The sequence below is a fragment of the Dermacentor silvarum genome, chromosome 3, assembly GCF_013339745.2.
Source record: "Dermacentor silvarum isolate Dsil-2018 chromosome 3, BIME_Dsil_1.4, whole genome shotgun sequence".
Lineage (NCBI taxonomy): Eukaryota > Metazoa > Arthropoda > Arachnida > Ixodida > Ixodidae > Dermacentor > Dermacentor silvarum.
This window is the reverse complement of record NC_051156.1, coordinates 158820657-158840890: the sequence shown is the minus strand read 5'-3', so window position 1 is coordinate 158840890 and position 20234 is coordinate 158820657. Positions and strand designations below refer to the sequence as shown.

The following is a 20234-nucleotide window of genomic DNA, read 5'->3' as shown; positions in this document are numbered from 1 at the left end:
GATGCATCTATGCCCGAAAACCCATCATATTGTGACATCCTGGCTGGACATATATACTGTACACGGAAGTAAATAAGGAAAATTTAGTACAGCATTTTTACTTTTACAGAACAACTTTGAAGATGTTCCAACACTTAAAGAGTCTGTGATTATATTGACTTTTTGTACATTAGTGTTGCTAATTTGTTTCCCAGCCGATAGTACTGCGTATACGCTTCAGTCACAAAGATACTCATTTCCGGGTGCAGCACATGCGATTCAGAAAAGATGATCCGAGTGCTGCAAAGGACACGGCGGCTTGTGTCTGTGATGCGTCAGTGCCCAGTCCGGGCATGAGTACTTCGCATGAGTATACAGTATCCTGTATGCCTTGACAAACTGGAAGCCGAGAAGAGGGGAATTTAGGCCCGTCTAGCCTAAAAACATAACGCTACCCATAACACAACAGTAATGACCAAGGTAAGCGAAATTCCGGTACTACAGGTAAATAACTTTGGCAGTAGCTGCAATGGGCCGCAACGACCTTCTCATTCGCCACTTTACAGGGCTCCAGCCTGCACCCGGCTCGTTTTTCATTCCAGCCAAAAAAAGCTGAGGATCCCACGCGCTGTGGAAAGCGGTTTAAGCAAAGTGTTTGTGAAAGTTAAGTGTTTGGTGTAATTGGTGTTTCTGAAAAACGGTGTTGCTGCTTAGCGACCATTTGCAAGTTGAGACCACGCGACCCTAATTAACATTTCCACTGAGAACCGCCTCTCTCAACAGGTACACGCATGGCGGCGAAGGAATGACAACGATGGAACGACCGCCATGGCATGAAGATGACGGTATGACGAAGGCATAACACCAATAAAATCCCTACGACGAAATTACGGCGTTGCAACGACCACAATGGCATATTGACGACTTAGTGACCACCATGGTATGGCTACGATGATGTGACGACATTTGATACGTGGGCGTAATAGAGTAGGCGTAATATTGAGTGTGAGTTGGGATGTATGTGGGTAGATAACGTGAGAGGAACTTACTATGCCAGAAAGTGGCGCTACTCACTTTGTCACTGCGTAACGAGTTGTATATATATGCTCACTCTTGCCGACATACCGGGGCCGATGTCCATTCTTTGGAGTCAGCGATGATTATAATGCTGCCGGATAAGCGAAGCTTTTTATTGCTGAGGAAAGCCATGCATCGCGAATGGCAAGCAACACTGGCAGCACGCATGCAGCAGCGGTCCGTGAACTTGGCCGCAGATTTATTTCATTCCTTTATATGCCAGCCACTATTTTTGCGGCCAACTGCTGTAAGGGTCATCCCTCGTCGTTTCCACATTTTGCAGCATGTACGGAGTACAGTGCATCAGCGATCGCCCAGTTGTATTTCGACAGCTGATTGCACAGTAGCAGGGTATAAGCGGTTGTAAGAGTGTTTTAGTTCAGCATCTTTACGGTCCGCTCTGCTCCGAGCTGGAGGCTCCGCTAAGCCACAGCGGAGCGGCGGCGGGCGATTTTCACGTTTTAGTTGTGCGTTCGGCGTAGCGTATAGCGGACCTTTCTAGAGTTACTGTATATGCTCCCTTTGGTAGCATATACAGTAAGTAACTCTAGACCTTTCGTAGTTGCAGCGCCCTCTGGCCAAATTCAGCGAAGTGAAACAAAACAAAAACTGCTTTGTCACTTTTACAAAAGTGAAACGAATATATATAACTTATTTGTTCATCAAGTATCTAGACGGCCGCTTATAATGCATTACCGGTCCATTTTATCGAGTGGAAAATGAAGCGTCGACTTAGATCACCATAACGTGACAGCCAGCGAGGTTGCATTCCGAATCAAATCCAATCCTTTCTGACGTCAAAGCGCTGGCGACGTTTTTGTTAGCTTTCCTTAAATAATCAGTTAGAGGTGTATTACACAAGTTATTCACACTCACACGACTAGTGCCTCGATGTAAGGTGCCTCGACGCACGCGCGAGAGAGGGCGCGTGCATCGACCACCCTCGCTAGCGAAATACGACAGCGACGCTCCCCGCTCCGGTTAGGCCGCTCGTAAGCGGACCGTGTTAAGCCTGTACCTCGTTAAGGTCCAGGCGGCTTGCAATGCCCAACCAAGAACAGGCAAGCACAGTGTGCTCTAGCCTAACAACCTCGTCCGCGCCGCACGCTTTCAAACATCTTCAGTAAAGATAAATTATCAGCTTATTTAGAGCGCAGCACTTAGACGCCGGTTCCTGCGGCGAGCGTCGGCGTAACCGAGCTAACGAGCTCAGCGAAAGATGAAAGACGCCAGGAGGAGGGGGGTATGGTGAAAATGTGAGAAGAAAAGCGTAGTGCGGCGTCGATGGCTACAGAGTATCGCCCGCCCTCTGGGAGGTCTGCCAGCGGCGGCTGCTGTGAATCGCACGCACGCATCACCAACGCGCTGGCTCTCGCGACCTCCAGATTAGCGAGGCAGTCAAGCAGTAGTGGCACCACTTCGTTCCATTTGCAACGTGCCGCGCACAAGACAGACTGTCCGCGCCAGCCAATATATTGCGAAATGAAAATACGTATAGAGCTACGCTCAAATTTCGCATTAGGGCGTATCGCAACCGTTGACGATTTTTAAAAATCCTCTATAAAACGAACAGCAGTCACCGTGATATAGCGAATCGCAATTTCCGTCATCGGGTTAGCTAGCACTCGACCCAGGAGCTGCTCTCGATAGGTAGTTTCAATGAGTTTACACACCACAAAATAATGTGCCGCATACGCAAGACCCTTCCTTTCGTCTTATAACCGTTCCGACCGGCGACGTTATTTGCCGGATACTGGAACTAGACCAGCCGTCCACCCAGAGTCCTAACCGTCTCAAATCAGGCGCCAAATCACAGGGCACGCTTAGCTCGCACGATATCGCATCATGACACTTGTTTTACTCAATTCCCAAGTTTTCCGAATCGCAGCTTTCCGAAAGGTGAGTCCCTGTCGACATTTGCCAATGTGCAATAGCATTGCCTTAATGCGAGTGAGGTGGCGCTTCATTCTTAAAGGAGTACTGAGCACTAACATGCATCTTCGAAGTTGCACAGAAATTCTGCCACACGCTTCTCAGACGCAAAGTGACACTTGGAAATTGTGACGATCGGGAAACATTTAAAAAGTATCTTTCATTTTACGCTAAAGTTGGTATAAAATGCCGGACGTGAAGTCACTCTCATTATCATGACCCTATGACAGACAGCCAAATTTACTGTTCTTGTGTCTCAACAAGGATAGGCATTTCGACGTTGCTAATGGATATTAACACGGGGGCCTGAGCGAGTTTCTTCCAGCTGCGCAGGAGCGTGGCATAGCCGCAGCGATCGCAGGAACGGGGCGAGCAATTAAATGCATCATGAAGTATCCGCCTCCTGGATCCCGAAAGCTAAACTGTTTCACAAACATTGCAGTGAATAATTTACGACACATGCTGCGCTGGACAGTATGTTTTCTAGGGTTTCGACACTCACTTAAAGGGGAAAAAAATAAAAATAAAATAAGTCGAAATAACGTCACGTCAAGACGCCTCTCCCTGTGAATGCGACAGCGCCTTTAATAGAAATGAAATTAAGCCACAATAATATGAGGAATATTTTATTGACTTTTTGTTGGATTCGTGTGGTTGCTATCGTTTAAGAAGTACACTGCTCAGTGGATTTCAAGTGGGTAAATTGCCGAAGAATAGCACAAATACTGCTTTATAGCGTATAACTTTTCAAAAGATTGGCATCGACAGAGATTTGCAGCATTACCACCCTATTTTATATGAAAAGTTAGTTAATTCAGGTTAAAGTGGTGGCGGTATATTTACGTCCGTAATAGTAAGGTGTCGCAGTGATGTTATTAAGCCATTTTCCCGACCACATTTCCGAATGGAACAACCTATTGAAGGTTGCCAGTTGAAAGCAATGTTTCGTTTGTTATTAAGCAACATTGTTTAATAGGTGTGTGCTGTTAGTATTTCCCTCCGGAATAGCTGTTTTGTACAGCTATTCGGGAGGAAAACTTACGCTACAGATTTCTCATAAATATTTCGAAGTACATAGTGCTTCTCGTACACAAGAGCCAGAATGACCAGAGAACAACAGTATAACTTCTAAACTGAACATCAAATTGAGAAACAAACGTGTTGGAAAGAAGGAACATATCAAAACAAGGCAAGGGGTATCAACAGCTTCTTTTTTGTTCCTTTTGCCTGGTCGCACCTTTAACTGCAATCCTTTGACCCAATTTTTGAAATAGACGGCAAGTGCTTCAATTTTCCTTTAAACTTTGTATGCACCAGTGCTCGGGGTAAACAAAGCGGAAGAACTGGCTTTAAATAAGTGAAATAAACGTTTTAGTAGGTGTGGAGATTCTTAGCTTATCCGCAGACTTTAATTAACCTACGCCAAACAGTGGTTTACCGGAGATGTGAACAATACTGCTAGCGACACCTGGAGACACTTTGCCAAGCCTGAATGCGTTAGTTTTTTTTTTTTTTTCGGGTTATATGGGTGTTCTCTTCAAAGCAAAATTTTACGAAGGCTGCATATTAGGACTTAAGTCCCTGTCGACACAGCAGCCAAGTACAATATGGCAGTTACTGCAACAATTAATGAGTATGTGTGCTGTGCCGCTCACGTTTACGCACCTGCTTACTCTAGCAGCCCGGTACTACGCAAAGGGTTTACGTACAAGCTCAAATTCCGTAAGGACGCCGACTGATCACTTATTTGTGCACCAGCATCTTCATCGTTTGATGTGCTATTGAGATGCAGCGAAGCGGAATCGGCTGCTCGCCGCGAAGGAATACGACGCCATTACTGCTAGTCTTAGTTGCTTCTAGAAGCGTCCCCTGGTCAAGACGAACTTAGCCGCCACCCAGGCGCCATAGAGCAATGCGACGGCGTAGCCCGTGTTGAGGGCTGGCTGGACGACTTCCTCGACCACGGCTTCGGCGTCGCGCTCGTCCGAAGGCGTCTCTATGCCCAGCCGACGCAGCAGCTCCTTGACCCACTTCTGGCAGTTGTTCTTCGTCAAGTGGTAGGGGCCCGAGTCGCACATCGCTCGCATGACCGCCTCGACGTGCTCCTCCGGAACTGTGTGCTTTCCTAGGTGCTTCTGCAGAAGACGAGCGAGTGAGCGGAAGTATATCGACACGCATACTTGTTTATCTTTCTCCGGTGACCGTTTTTCACCAGTTTTTCAACTGTTACAGCCTTATCGATCAGCACAGGAAGCGCCTTCGTGTTATTGGAACACTCTCGAGAATGTTTTTGCCGATTCTGTAGCGAAGGAACTTTTTCTAATCAGATTACGTGCGCGACGCAAATAGTGGTCTGCAGTCATGAGCAAAAGTGACGACGCCTAACATGACCAAAACTATCTGCATACCAGTGCCACCTGGCGCCATGCCGCTCAAGCTGGTGTGACTTCCATTCCCGCAAGTGCACAATTGCGTTGCTATATTATTCGCCGAAGTGGAATTGGCAGATGCTCATTGCGCCGGAAATGACGTCACACGAGCTTCAGCGGCGTGGCACTGGCATGATTTTCGGCAAGCCACTCGCAGTGGTCCATTACATTAGATCATGTCTGTACATTCAGAAACACAAGCCAGCACAAGCGATAACACTAGAACGTATATATAGTACAAATCATGTATAAATAGCCGAAGCGCTTGACAAGTAGATCAGATTTTGACGACAGACGAACATGCTCGCCTCTATCGTTGTGCTTTTAGTACTTGTTGCTCTGTGCACAAGTTTGTCCAATAAAGAGTTAATTTCTTACATTGCGTTAATTCGCGCAATTTCTTACATTGCGTTAAGAGAGTTAATTTCTTATTCTTCACATTCACGCCAATGTGACTATCACTCCATGTAGTTAACAAGGAATACCGGAACACCACAGGCACTGGTGGCAGCTGCAGCAACTATGACAGCGATACCTTGCGACTTGCGAGAGCAATATACGGGGTGATCACTTTTAAAGTTCTACGGAATTTTTAAAAGTTCTCTTTTACAGATAACATAACTATAGTCCTTGAGCTGGATTATTCAGAGCCGGACTTTACTTTGAAGAGAAATCGAATCACATTGAAATAATTGAAAAAGTAAGATCACTAATGCATAATTATTTTCTTTACAGGACATATTGTAATTTACGAGTAGTAGCCGTTGAGTTTGCAAGGCGTAACCACTTGCAAATAATTTCCAGAATGACACCAGTATAGAGATATACGCCAAGCTCACCGTAAGAATGCACTGTTGTTCCACTTTAAAAAAAAAATACTCTATTTTATGCAGTGAAGCACAAAAGTAACTGGAACGCCCATTTATTTCGTCCCACACTTTGGCAAATAATATCTAAATTTCTGTCCCCATGGAAATTCACTTCAAGTGGATACAACTTGCAAACTCACCTGTTACAACTCGTAGATTGAAATATTTGCCGTAAAGTAAGTGGTTAAGAAATAAATTAGAATTTCTGTTAATTAGCTTAAATATGTGTTTCAATTTCTTGTGCTAGTAATGCCCGCCTCTAAGAAAAGGAAGAGGGTTATGCTATGTGTTACAGGCGTTCTTTTTTTTTTTTCCGCAACACTTAAAAATGATCCCCCCGTATGTTAGATACTTTGTGTATTCCACTGATGTTTGCGTCGAACGCAGAAAGTATAGCACAATCAACTGTAAAATCACGGACCGTCATTGCAATAACAGATATGTGAGCCTTGTCAGAGCTCGGCGCCTAAGCGACGCCTCCACCGTTGTTTGCTGACGTGTGCATTTCCAGCGCGCTGCAATTTAGTGTTGCCTGTGTAGACAGACCCGCCTCAATATGCTTCTATTCCCTGCAAAGTGACGAATCGCTAGCGTTATTGCGGTGTCTGTGCTGTTTGCTTTATCAAGTATACTACATTTAGTGATGTCAAAAAAAAAAAAGCTAAGTAGTCCCTGTACCCGTTTTACAAACATTTTTAATACCATTTTAGCTCAGACAAATTTATTTTTCGTTGCAGTGATAATTAGGATTTCAAAGGTTTCTGTAATAAGTTGCATTTACTAAGGATCCACTGTATTATATATAGTCATATTCTTAGCAACCATACTGAATCACTTTTGCATTTATAAAATAAACTGCATTTTCTACCACTCCCTTAAGCATCTATGTATGGGCCATTATGGAAGGTTGTGTCTGTGTAGAGACAGAAAACAGCCTTTCTGTATGCTGTTTATCTTGCTTATTAGGCACTCTCCACACACTAGCACTCAGTTCTGCTGTCATTAGAGGGCAGTTTACCCGAGGCGATATTGGTATTGGCTGTATTCGGTTGGGAAAATGGCATATGTGGCTTTTGCATATGAATCTGCATTTTCGTACCAGTGCAAGTCTACTGGCACATAAGATGCGCATGAAATGCAAGCTACCCATGGGTTGTGGAACAAGGGAAATATAATCGTACATTTGTTGCAATATTTCAGACAGACATGGTAATTAAGTAAACTGCTACAGCCGGCATGGATGGTGCAGTATGCTAATACTGATCCACTAGTGTCACAAAACAATGGTTATTCTATGACTGAAAATGTAGAATTTCCAGGCATGGCGCTCGAATTTTGAGAATGGCTGAACAAAATGAGTGGACTGCAATGTATTATGTGCATTCAGTGTTTGCTAAGGCTGAATTGCAACACTTGTTCAAGTTCTTAAAATAAAGGGACATGATTAAAATTCGTTTTTTTTCTTCTGCCACACATGCGTAGCGGCCGACTTTGAACGAAAACCTCCAATAATTTTTCATTACCAACTATGGTACACATTACAGTTGGTGAGTACAGACACCATTTGATCACTGCAAATGCATATACTTGCACGAGCTTAGGCAAAAACTGTTGTTTTGCAGTTTCAAAGGATGGCGTGGGAGAACAATATATAGAGCATAAATACATTTCTTTGTGAGCGTTGCGATAACTATTTCGGTACTGGTGCGTGCTATCTAGTGGCAAAATATTTTTGTGCTGTATTTGTTACTTCTTTAAATGACTATGCTTCACAACAGCTCATCTGGCTGGGAAATAACTTGCACCATCAAAGACACTGACCACAGCCAAAGTGAAAACTTTACTGTGGTCGGCGCCGTTCTTGTGCTTTCGTACTGACATGCAAAATAGGAATTCAACATTCCATGATCGTAAACATGGTAAGTAGAGCTAACTAAAGTATATGCGAAGCTGGAACAAGCCTGAACATTGATTGTCTACACTGCAGCTATAGTCATGCTTCCCAAGGTGGCTAGTGGCCGTAAGGGAGCGTTAGCTGAGCTACCAGCTGGTTTGTAGAGGTCTAGGTCTAGCGTACCGCTTACGTACACGTTTACTTGCTAGCTGCGTGCTTTCCGGGTGTTCTCCGCAAATTAGAAACCTTATTGAGTCAAAGGGTGTTTATGCGACCTCATGCTGAACAGCAAGAGGCCACAGTAACCGAGACACCCACGAGGAGTGAAAATTATCTCGACGAACGAACTCCATCTGGCTGAAGAAAGATACGACCGGGCGACGGCTACTGTTCCAACAGGATCGCCGGCCGTTTTCGTCGGTGACACGTAGCTTTAATTTGGCTTATATTTATAAAGGGCGAAAGCGCAATGACCCTTGCGTGTGGTTGGAGAAAAGCGCGAGTCTGCCTCCCATAAAGTGTATTAAGCGTGGCAGAAATAAGTGGCAGGCAAACGTTCATGCTAGCGAAAACGCCAGTTGAAAACAATAGCAGTAAAAAAAAAAATCAGAACTGATGTCTGAACCAAGCTATAGGCTTACTGCAGATGCCGTGGTCGCTAAGTGCCATAGAAACAATGAACCGCTGCCACAAATTTGCAATTCTATGGCATTGAAATGTGTATTACCCGTGGATGAAGAGCGCGTTTCGGCGAAATTTGACAAGAGATGCGCAGTGGATTTCGGCAACAAACACGGCTTAAAACTAGCAGCCCAGGCGGCGGATAATTCCGCACAGCCGCTACGACCAACCATAGCATCTAAACCTTTAGATATCATAAAGGTGTCGTGCGACAACACTTGCGTCTCAAAAATGCTATATAGGCCAACGGCGACCAGCGCAACCTGCGACTCGGTTGTGCGCGAGCGAGTGCCCTTAGGGGAAAATGTCCGCGCGCGAAAATTCCAAAATAAGGATACTTGCTTTTAAGCGAGAGAAATAGTCGAATAAATCGATTGCGTGTATTAAAGGGCCCCCCATGAGACCCCTTTTAAAACTGGAAGCTGCAAAGCAGCGTAGGAAATTGCAATGTCTTTGAAAACAAAACCATGAAGTATACAATTAAGTCTGACTCGGCAATTAAAAAAAAATATCACAAGTCTGCAAACTGCATCGCATACTACATCTAAAGTGGACAAAAGCGGTGCAATATACATGGCTGTCAAGTATAGCAATAATATGCGAGTAGAATTCCTGCAAAATCCTTGTAGACGTTGTAACAAACTCATGTCAGATATGAACTTATACATCAAATTTCTCTGCTTCAAATGCTTAAACAGATGCAGTTTACTGAACTGCGATGCCTGTTTTTGGTGCAAAGTTGCGGCTTTGTAAACTTCGTGCTTCTAATTTTAATAAACATACCATTTACGACAATTTTCGTAAAACATGCAAGATCTTAAATCACAATACTTCTGCTATGTTTTGCTAGTATAAGTACATTATTCTGGCCCCGCAGTGTATGCTGACCTTGTACGAGTAGGTGCCCTTGAGGACTGTCCGCTTCTTCCAGTACTTGCGACCCGTCAGGTCTCCAGCGTGGTCCATGTCTGCGTCGCAGATGAGCACCACGGCCTTGCCGTAGTCGAAGATCACTAGCCAGTGCTTCTCCCACGAATCGCCGCACACGCTTCTCGACGATGAAGCGAAGTACGACAGCACATTCGCGCTTGCAGAATTCCTGTGCTGGATCGGCGCGCAACAGAGGTAAACGTCGCACGCATCGGAGTGCATCGAAACAGACATCGTTGTGTCCGCCGGCTTCCTTTCCCCGAGTGGCTTAGAAAGCGGCGTGCTTTGGAAACCGGTGGTAAGTAGTAGCGCTGCCGACTATGGGGATAATCGAACTCGCCCAAAGCGCGCGAAGAGCGTCAACACATACCAAGAGCGAGTCGTCGAGTGTTTATCGCATCGCTTTATCACACGTTCACATGCGTTCACCGTACCCAAACGCGCTGCCTGACGTCATAGCACCGCAGTGCTGTCGTCGGCATCAGATATGTGCAGAGGGGGAGGGGGGGGGGGGCAGTTGGGTTACGTTTCAGTATTGGCAATAAGGCGTTGCCATTTTCCTAGTAGCCATCAGAAAATTCAATAACTTTTGCATATTTCACTCAATCTTTTCAACCTAGACAATATTGAAGCGATGCAATGAAATGAATAAATAAAGTGTGTTTTTGCCTATGCTTTTTTTTGTATTTTGTCGCTTCATTTCTTGCGCCGACGGGTGGTGGTTTCGGTGTTATCGCTTTGCTTCGACAGCGCACGCCGTGCGTGCTCTGGCTACGCGACGGCAACTTGAAGCTGTCGGCAGATATGCTCTGCTCGAGTGTTTCAAATGTGAGTCGGCAGGTTCGTAGGAGTGTTCTAGCCAGGACACTATTCCCTGCGATATCGAGCGGAGTCGCAGTCACCACCACGCTTAGTGTGGATTGCTGCGTTTTTCGTCATTGCACTTCCTTTGTCATTGCAGACTCATAATGATTTGTCGGCCCTTTTTAATGTGAAACCATTATATGCCCCATTTCGCAAAAATTCGGTGGCTACGTGACCAAAACTTGGTACAAAAATGGCAGACGGCGCAAAGAGTAAAAACACGTCAAGAAATGCTCAGATTGACGTCAGATTTCTCAAGTGTCTTACACAAACCGGAATCGAGTCTTGACTATATACAAAAGCTCTTGCAACGCTTTTGATGGCGTGCGGATCACCGTTGTCACCGTCTTCTATTACGCGCGAACGATCCTTCAATACGAAATCGCACTGCTGCGCAACACTTTTGCTCAGCGCGGGAACTGTGAAAGCAGCTCCATTAAAAATGGAATGCATCCCCTAGTTTTTCAACTCTACTTGGCATTTCAATACATCTCGAATTTTGTCTGCCCTTCAACCACAGCTCTGGTTAAACGTCGGTACCTCCAATGTCACTTATTATTCCCATTGTAGAATGCAGCAAAGCTTCTAGGACATATCTATTTGGTGCAAGCGCGTGGTATAGTTCAATAATCTTTATGAAGACACAACAAGCTGCTTGGGCCAAGGATGCAAAAGAATGGCTTTGGCAGTTTTCATCATTCAACTTGTCCCGCTCATGCTTTGTGAATTCAGTACATTGAACAGAGTTGTTCTTATTAATGTTTGAGTAAATGTTGCACAATAATGTCAACTGCACTCCTTAGCATACCTGGCGAACGCAAGACCATGTGTTGCAGCAATCCTTGGCTCAGTCATGGCTGGCTGGTACCAAGCGTCATTCACTTTGCTTCAGTAGCTCACATTTGCATTTTATTAATGATTCATCACATTTAGAGCAAGTATGGCCCTCAGAGACGTGTACAGAGTAAGTAAGTTTCTTTAGTATTGCTTAAACTGGGCATTAGGTGAGTCCTGGATGGGCGTAAACATCGGTGATGCGATCTCGTGTTTCACTTGTATTCCTTTGGTTGGTTTGTTACTCACTTTCTTACTTTCTGCAATTACTCTCTGCTGCAGACCTCTGTTTTCAGTACTTCGAATTGGACTTTCTTGTGGCAGGCATTTTCCACAAATGCCAGTCACAAGGTGCTACCTGTACTTGACGTGTGGCAACAGAAGATCTGACGCTAATGCTCATGACTATATTTCCGGAAGAATGTCTGAGTATACATTAACTCTTTGCTAAAGTAAAGTTTAAGTGAAGTAAATGCGTAATTGGTATCCATTCTGTAACTCTAAAGGTCCACCGGGTATCCATCCGGCGCATTACATGGCCTGCCCAGCTCCTTTTTTTCTATTAATGTCAATTAGAATATCGGCTATCCCCGCTTGCTCTGTGATCAACACCGCTCTCTTCCTGTCTCGTAACGTTAGGCCTAACATTTCTAGCTCCATTGCTCTTTCCGCAGTTTTTAACTTGATGTTGAGCTTCGTTGTTAACCTCCAAGTTGCCGCCCCATATTTTAGCACCGGTAGAATGAAATGATTGTACACCTTTCTTTTCAACGAGAGTGGTAAGCTTCCAGTCAGGATTTGGCAATGTCTGCCAAATCCTGACAAGGAGCTTACCAACTACCTAGAGAAGGGAAGCGCAGTCAAGGACGGCAGAAAACTAATTGGTGTGATGAAGTTAAGAAATTTGCATGCGCAAGTTAGAATCAGCTAGCGCAAGACAGGCGTAATTGGAGATCACAGGGTGAGGCCTTCGTCCTTCAGTGGACATAAATATAGGCTGATGATGATGATAATGAAATGCGTAATTGACAGACGGGTAGTTGCTTCTAGTCTTTGTGAAGTTAATGATGGTTAACTTCACAAAGTCTTTCACAAAGGTTTCTAGTCTTTGTGAAGTTAATCCTACACAGTTCTGTGAGAAAGGGAGGATGGTGACAAACAGTTTCACGTGGCTGAACTAAACTGCCATAAACAGCCATAAAAACTGCAGTCAAATTCAACATCGTGATTGTAGCTCCGACATGTCTCTATACATATCTTGGTGGCTGTATTGGTTAGATTAACCACGTTATTGGAAGCAATTGTGTTCTAAACATCTATGTGTCAATACAAGAACACTCTAGGTAGCTTTTTACAGATTACGGTTCTGCTTTGAAATTGCCATTGCCTGCCTGATGCTCCATGGCAGTGTTAAGCTCTTGCAAAGCTGAATCTTTCCTGTTAAATGGGCAATATTAATGTATGACAGTTCATAAACTGCTTGAGACAACAGCAACATAATGTTTATGTCATGCATCACTTTTAAGCAGCTCAGGCTCGTCCCTGCTTTCTCGTGAACTGATTCATTTGATGAAGGCCTTGAATGCAGAATCTTTGCAGAACGTGATGGTAAATGTGTCAGTCTTTCAGTATATATATATATATATATATATATATATATATATATATATATAGAGAGAGAGAGAGAGAAAGAGAGAGAGAGAAAGTAGGTATATGGCACATTGATCCCCCAGACCAACTATATGGGATATCTTTCCACAGTTTTGCCCAGCAATGCCTATGCATTTTTGGAAAAGCAATATGTGGGATGCCTTTGTATTCCACAGTACAGCTCAGGGTGATACCTGGGGATTTCAGGATATAATTGGTATCGGTCTGAAATACCGACTGACACGAATTATGTGATGGACTATGGGCGATGTGGTAAATAATTAAATTATTAATTAGTATTTGTTAAATTGTAAATTAGGCACTGTGTGCTGTCTTATGCAAGCACTATCTGCCTCGAAGTTATAATCTGCACTGAAAATTACATATTCTGCATAACGTGAACATTCGCTAATGTATTAATATATTTGGCAAAAAGTCAGTGAAAAAAGTCAGATTGGCACGAAGACGGCGATTCCTTTCCCGCGTGGCTTGAAGGCGCTTGTCTCGTCGGACAGCCTCTTCTTCCGGCGTCAAGGTGCGTTTAGGTCGACCGATATCTCAGTAGAGCGGAGAAAGGCCCGGGCGCCGCCGCGCGCACGCTTTCATTAGCGCGGTTACATGACTCTGCTGGACACGTGCTCGGCGCCGCTATGACGTCAATGTCTCTCAACAGAGACGTGGGTCCTCCTCGATCAACCAGTTTTAGCGTTGCACACCGGAATTTTGCCAAACTTAAACAGCTCTGCTGTTAAAGGTTTCGCAGATATTACACTCTTGTAACACGACAAGGCGACAGCTTGCTGCATGATTGCCAATACATGAAGAAAATGGGGGTTAGACTTCTTTGTAAGACATACTGATACATGAACACTTAACGTAGTACCTAAAGTGCAGCATAACTTCCTCTTGTTCAGCACTCGCTATTAAAGGGGGCACTGGCGCCGCTATCACAATCAATGCAATGCATTCAAAGCCACGCACGTAAAGTTCACCTGCTACAATACACGCCCCCTTCTCATGCTATTGCTTTGCTTGCCCACGTTTGTTTGAATTCTGGTGGCGCGGTGTTTTGCGAGGTCTGCTTCATGGTTGTTCGATCATGGTTATCAGTCGAAAGTAGTAAGTTACGACCGCCAGATAATTTACTTTAACTACCTTCGTGTGGCTATACGCTGGCCGACGGGCCTGGCGTCCTACGATGCGACCAGCACTCAACAATCAAACCATCGTTCTGCCTGCAAAGAAATGATGTTCTTTGCATAGGTGGGATTTTTGACACCCGTACGGCTGACGTTTTGCTGCCTCGCTTTCCGCGTTAAGAGCCCGAAAGTCTATCCAGTGCAACTGTGGGTGTTTTGAAGATACAGTGAATGGCAGGCCACAAATGAAATTTCGCGCTTTTGGCAAAAATAATGACATCACTTCCGTTTCTAACAGAAATGGCGTCGCATTTTTTTTTCTTTGTTCCGCCGGCAATGTTCCCTCTTCACACCGCCGATGAGCCGCCATGTTTGGAACTTATGGGCTATGGAATGTTCGCTACCAGATGTATTTACCTTGGAGTACGCCGTTAGCCTCGTTCGTCAGAAAGTATCTGCACAGCTCCTACACGCAAGCCTGACGTGACCCAGGGGCCCAAAGTCGGGCGATACGCACGGCGTTCCGCATGCGTGCGGAAAATTGCACTCGTTTACATGTGCAGTGGGCGCCTGAAAGTTTTCTAGATATTCACATATGGAGGAGGTACTTTTTTGTGATCGTTATAACCTTTATCGTGAAGTTAGACATAATGATGACTTCGTACGCACTTTTTTTTCTCGTTGCAGTTGCGCAGGACCTCACACCAACATGACCTGACATGTCATCCAGGCATCCGAAGAATTCAGTATCTACGTATATACCCTAATTAAAACAGAAAACAATGAGTTTGTTTCAGCACTTACCATTCAGCGACCCGGCGTTAAAAAAGTGAAAATAAAGTGATCGGTGCTGGAACTGATCCAGCGGAGTCGCTCGCGTGAATGGCTCGTAGTCCGTGAGTTCCCGAGTCGCTGCTTGCGGCGGTATAGTTATAGCTTTATTGGCCTTGAACTGGCGTGCGTAATGACCACCCCTTCGTATGAAATTACCAGAAATGTACAGCAATAAACAAAACATTGTTCAGCTATAGCTTGCTTGTGTAGTAGCCGTTCTATATTGCGCACAGGACTGGAGTCGCTGAGCACATCAATGCACTGGTACTGAGTCACGGGGTTTCCATCGCCATGGCCGTAATTAATGTACTTGATGGACATGCTGAACTCCTGCTGACCAATTTTAGCAGAGAACGTCGACACATTGTTAAAGGCACTGCTGTTGCTTCGGCGAATTTGCCCCAGAACAGGACTGCATCACAGTGCAGCACGCACTGTGAGGCAGTCATTGTTAACCGTTAGCCGGGACTTAGCTGAGCCTTCGCTAAAGGTATAATGGCCGTCCATTGCAGAAGTAAACGACACAGGTTAGATGCCTGGTGGAGGCGCGTGTTTTCACCAAACTTTCCCAGATTTTATTTTATCCGGTGGTGTATGGCAACACAACGATGATGATTACTATGAAGCAACGCAGCTGAAACATTTTTGTAACAGCTGCCAGCGTAAAAGGAAAGAGTGATCAGCACATTCAGGCGCGGCCAAGGAATACATCCAGCAAAAACTACCGACTGACGCAGTTCAGCAGGTACAGTGCTAGCACATGACCTCAAGTATGGCTTGAAAGTTTTGGTAGTTGAACTTGTGCAGCAGCGTTGCTCTTCACGTCACAGCCAAGCTGTGCCTTCGTACCGTAGGGCTGCTGCGTTCGAGGTACAGACTCCTAAATGTCACTGGGTACGCCGAAACCGAAGTGGTCGACATCCGGCAGGGCAACTTCGTCGCTGGCCTCGGCGGTCTCGTCCATCGAGGAAAACAACTGGTAGCCGTGCGAACCCGGCGAAGAACGCTGCAGAGGTGGCAGCCACGGGGTCTCGGCTCGGGCGGGAGCCATGTCGGCCTGTTCAGGTAGTTCCGGCTCCTCGGCGTGTTTCCCGCCTTCCGCAGACTGTCGCTGGCTGCGGAACGAGGCTTGACTGTCTTCGGACAGTGTACCCACTTCCACTGCATCGCTTGGCGCTGTAGGGGCGTCGTCACTGCTGTCTGGACAGTACTCCTGCGGTTGTTCATCCACCAAGCGTAATATGCTGAAGACTGCGGATAGGGAACCTTGGGCTCCGCCGTCCCCTTGCTGGCTAAGGAAGTCCAGGTCTTCGAAGTCGGGCTCGACTGCCTCTTCTAGGTCGCCGAGAAGTGCTGGGGACCATGCGACTGAGGCGGGCCTCGACAGATTCCAGGCTGACTCTGTGAAGCCCGGATGAAAGATCTCCACGGCGCCATCGTTTCGTATGTGGGCGTTCGGACCCCTCTGCTCCAGTTCCGCGGCCTTTTGGAAAATACTTTTGAGGAGGACAGAACGTAGCAGGCATCCACGCTGTTTACCGAGCCCGTCTATCTTTCCCTGAGTGAATGCGAGGAACAAACCGACATTTAAGCCCGGAGTCAGGTTCCAATCGGCCATGGTTTTCGGCTACGAGAGTGCGGTGAACGGGACGTGAGTGTGGCCGAGTCGCTACAAGGGCACGACTAGTGAATTGGCTGCAGCTTCTGCCATCACTCTTACTAACAGGCGATATGGGGAGCATCTGCCTTTTCCACGCACGCGCTTAAATCTATGTGGCGACGTTTGCTCCCGGTATGCGCAAGGGTTGTTACTGCTAGCTTCTTGCGAAAGGGAAACATGTGCAACGTGCAAGGTTGGATCAGCAAAAGTGAGGCAAGTGTCAAAGCTGTCATGTGCCGTGCAAGTCATCTCGCTATCATTCGTTGTTTTCATATTGCTAAAGGAGAGAGAGAGCACTGCATTGGAAGTACCCCATGCGCATAGTGCTCGCTATGAACCGTATCACGTGGCCTCAGCATTTGACACTCGAGCAGATAGGAACAGGGCGATCGCGAACATATCTTAGAATAAATAAAAAAATTAAAATCTTTCTTACGACTGTCTTTACGCGGTAAATTTTATTTGAGGCTGCTATACCCCGCCCACTTTTTGAACAAGTTATTTATCGCGGCTGTGATGAGGCTTGGGCTACATTTATTTTACTCCGCACTAGAACTGTTGTTCGTGTTGTGGGATAACTTTTTGTGACGTCATTTTCTTTACACGCTTTGATGTCGAATTTACTTACAGTTAAGGTAGAGTGGCAAGAGAAAGAAATTGGCTCGCCATTCCAGCCATGCGAAAGTGGATGTCTAGCGAAGCCATTGAAAACACCCCAACTGCTGAGGGGGGTATGCAGTGTTTATTGCTTTAGAGTAATAATAGGAGTAATGGTAATGTCGACAGCACGCCGGCGCCCATAGCGGTGCTGCAACAACAATGTGACCAGTTGCTAGGCTGGTTTTTTTATATACGAAAGGCTAGCGAAGTCACTCCCCACGTCGCAAGCTGCCGTCGCCACGCAGATTGCGCAGCAGGTCCCAAGCAGGACCTGCTTTATTGCTCTAGTAACATGAGAGAATGAACAAATTTACCGCAGTCACGCAGTGGAGGACAAATATTCAAGATAGAGATCTATAAAAACATCTATAAAAACAATTTACAGAAACTGAAGAAGTAAAGTTGGTTATATACCAGATTATCTGAATAAATTTTGTTCATGTAGTTCGGGTCCGTGAAGTGCGCTTTAACGATTCTCCCCGAGCAACCCCATAAGATCCGGCCTCCCAGCGTACTCTAGAAACACTTCAATGCTGCAGAAACAGTGAGCGAGAACCATACGTTCAAGCAAGATAGAGTTATGAAGAATCCGCAGCCAGTAAAGTTAATTTGTTGACGTGGTTTTTTCACAGGGTGCTTTCGGAGTGACTATACGTCTTATGGTGCGTAGAAAGCCTACGAAGCGCATTTTACAGCCGAACCTATAGGAAGCCTCCTTATTATTGTTGTTTTCATACATCTTCTCCTCCTCTTTATTCGGCTTTTTTGTATTTCGGGTGGCCGTAGTATAACATAAGCAGTCGTTGCGGTGTCGGAGGTGATGGATGCAACTTCCGAGTAGGACATCATAGTGTTAGTACGCCTTTCGCTACCGTTGTATGGACGTGGCCTTGAGACTTCGCCGTCATGTCGACATTTTCATTATATTGGCTTTCAATTTTACCCCAACTCTGCGGCTAAGGTGTAGCAGAGGTATGGTATGAACTTTATTCAGGTAGCATTAATTTTATTGCGATAGCAATTATATGGACACTCCAGGCGCATTTTTGCCGTTGGCGTCGGTGTCACTTTGATGTTTTGTATAAAGTTCACCCGTGCCCTATCTTTAAAGCGATCTGCAGACCGCTCATACCTTTATCTTCGTGTGTGCTCTGTTCTCGCCGCTCAGCTGGCATTGAATTGATAGACAGCTAGAAGGTCCCTTCGCTTCGCTGCTGCTGCCACGTTTCCTCACGCCAGCGTTTTGACAGCGAGTTTCCGCGGTCATTGAGTATGATGCATTCCTGCTTGCCTGTGGGCGCTGACACCATGCTGGTTAATTTAGTTAGTAAGCGAATGTTTCCAAGTTTACACGGCCGATAAAACTACTATTCTTACATCGGTTAGCTGTCTACTAATATGCTGTCGCAATCGATGTTTCGCCTTTCGGGCAAAACTAAGACTTTTCTAATCGGCTTCTGACAGAAAACCCGTATTTGTCCCCTCTTGACTGGTGGTGGGATTACAAGATACCTTTAGCGACTGTTGTGCTGTTAGTGTTATTGAACACCCCGATGACCACTGATGCCTGCAGAGGTTGTAGGAACTGGAGCACATGTAACAGCAATTGTCGCATAGAAACTATCTCCCATTTTGCGACGTTGTTTGCACTATATTCGGTATCGGCCAATCGAACCTTCTTAATATGCACTATATCCGGTGTTTGAACTACGTCCGGTACCATGGGGACGCCTTAAATCGCACTATATCCGGTGTTTGTCCGCACTATGTCGGGTAGCGTCCAATCGCCAGACTGTGGCCAGTAGCCAACAGGGATGACAATGGTGCGAGGACGACACCGTCATGACGGCATTACTTTCAGTATTTTGACGCCCGCACGGCTTACGTTTTGCTGCACTTTCCGCATTAAAAGCCCGGTCGTATTCGGCAAGAGTTAGTCGCCAAAACAGCAGGACCAGCAGCGGGGAAGTGAAAGCAAGAAGCAAAGAAATGTTCGCGCTAAAAGTTTATCAGTCACAGCATGTCGAGCCTGCAGTCTGCATCCGGCTTGTTTTCCTTCGAGCAAAAGTTAATCAGCCAGATAATTTCGAGGAGACACGCACGCGCAGACGCTTCCAGTCTCCCGAGTGCATCTGCACTCGAACTCACCGCCCCCTGGACAACGACAGACGCCCACTGTGCGAATTTTGAGACTGGTGGTGTGGCGGCCACTGGTTACTCTGGTCAACAGCGGGGGTGGCGAAATGACCTACTTAATTCTTCCCATTCGCCACTTTGCAGAACTCCAGCCTGCGCCCGGCTCGTTTGCCTTCGAGCAAAGTAGATCAGCCACAGTATTTCGAAAAGTCTCGAACGAGCAGATGCTTCCAGTCTGCACTTGAACTTACTGCCTCTTGGACAAAGACAGACGCCTCCTGTGCGAACTTCGTGACTAGTGCTGCGCAGGCACACTGGTTGGCAGCAACTGCGGCGGCGAAAAGACCTGCCTAATTCTTCGCATTCGCCACTTTCAAGGTTGGTGCAATTTTGCTATTGCAGAAACATCTCTGTTTTTCTGTGCGCGCCTCTTGCTGCAGCGCTGCTGCCAGTGTTAGCGTATGCGTTTTAGTGTTTTTTTTTTTTTTTAGTCCTTAGGAAGTGCTTGCTCAGTTTCGTGCAAGTTCGTGACAAAAAGGGTGGGCTCAGTATTTATTTGCGACACTTCAAATCGGGCAAGCACAGTTAAGGTTGTGTCAACCATTGCCCTGAACAAAACCCCCTCTTTCTAGCAAACAAACTTCGTGTAAAATAGTTCTCTCGTGT

The 20234-nt window shown here is 45.8% G+C and overlaps 1 protein-coding gene across 2 annotated transcripts in view; it reads right to left on the bottom strand.

Moving 5' to 3' along the window:
* The window catches only part of LOC119444079 (uncharacterized), a 28898-nt gene extending 18729 nt beyond the window's left edge, over positions 1 to 10169 (bottom strand). The window contains exons 1-2 of one of the 2 annotated variants that reach the window (XM_037708577.2): positions 9750 to 10122; positions 2795 to 5123 (exon numbers count right to left, since the gene is read on the bottom strand). In XM_037708577.2, coding sequence (XP_037564505.1) covers positions 4845 to 5123; positions 9750 to 10025 — 555 coding nt within the window. In that variant the 5' untranslated portion in view covers positions 10026 to 10122 and the 3' untranslated portion in view covers positions 2795 to 4844. Of the gene's footprint in view, positions 1 to 2794; positions 5124 to 9749 lie in introns of those variants that run through there. The other variant, XM_049663766.1, reaches the window with a different exon arrangement.
* Between the last annotated feature and the right edge of the window lie 10065 nt (positions 10170 to 20234).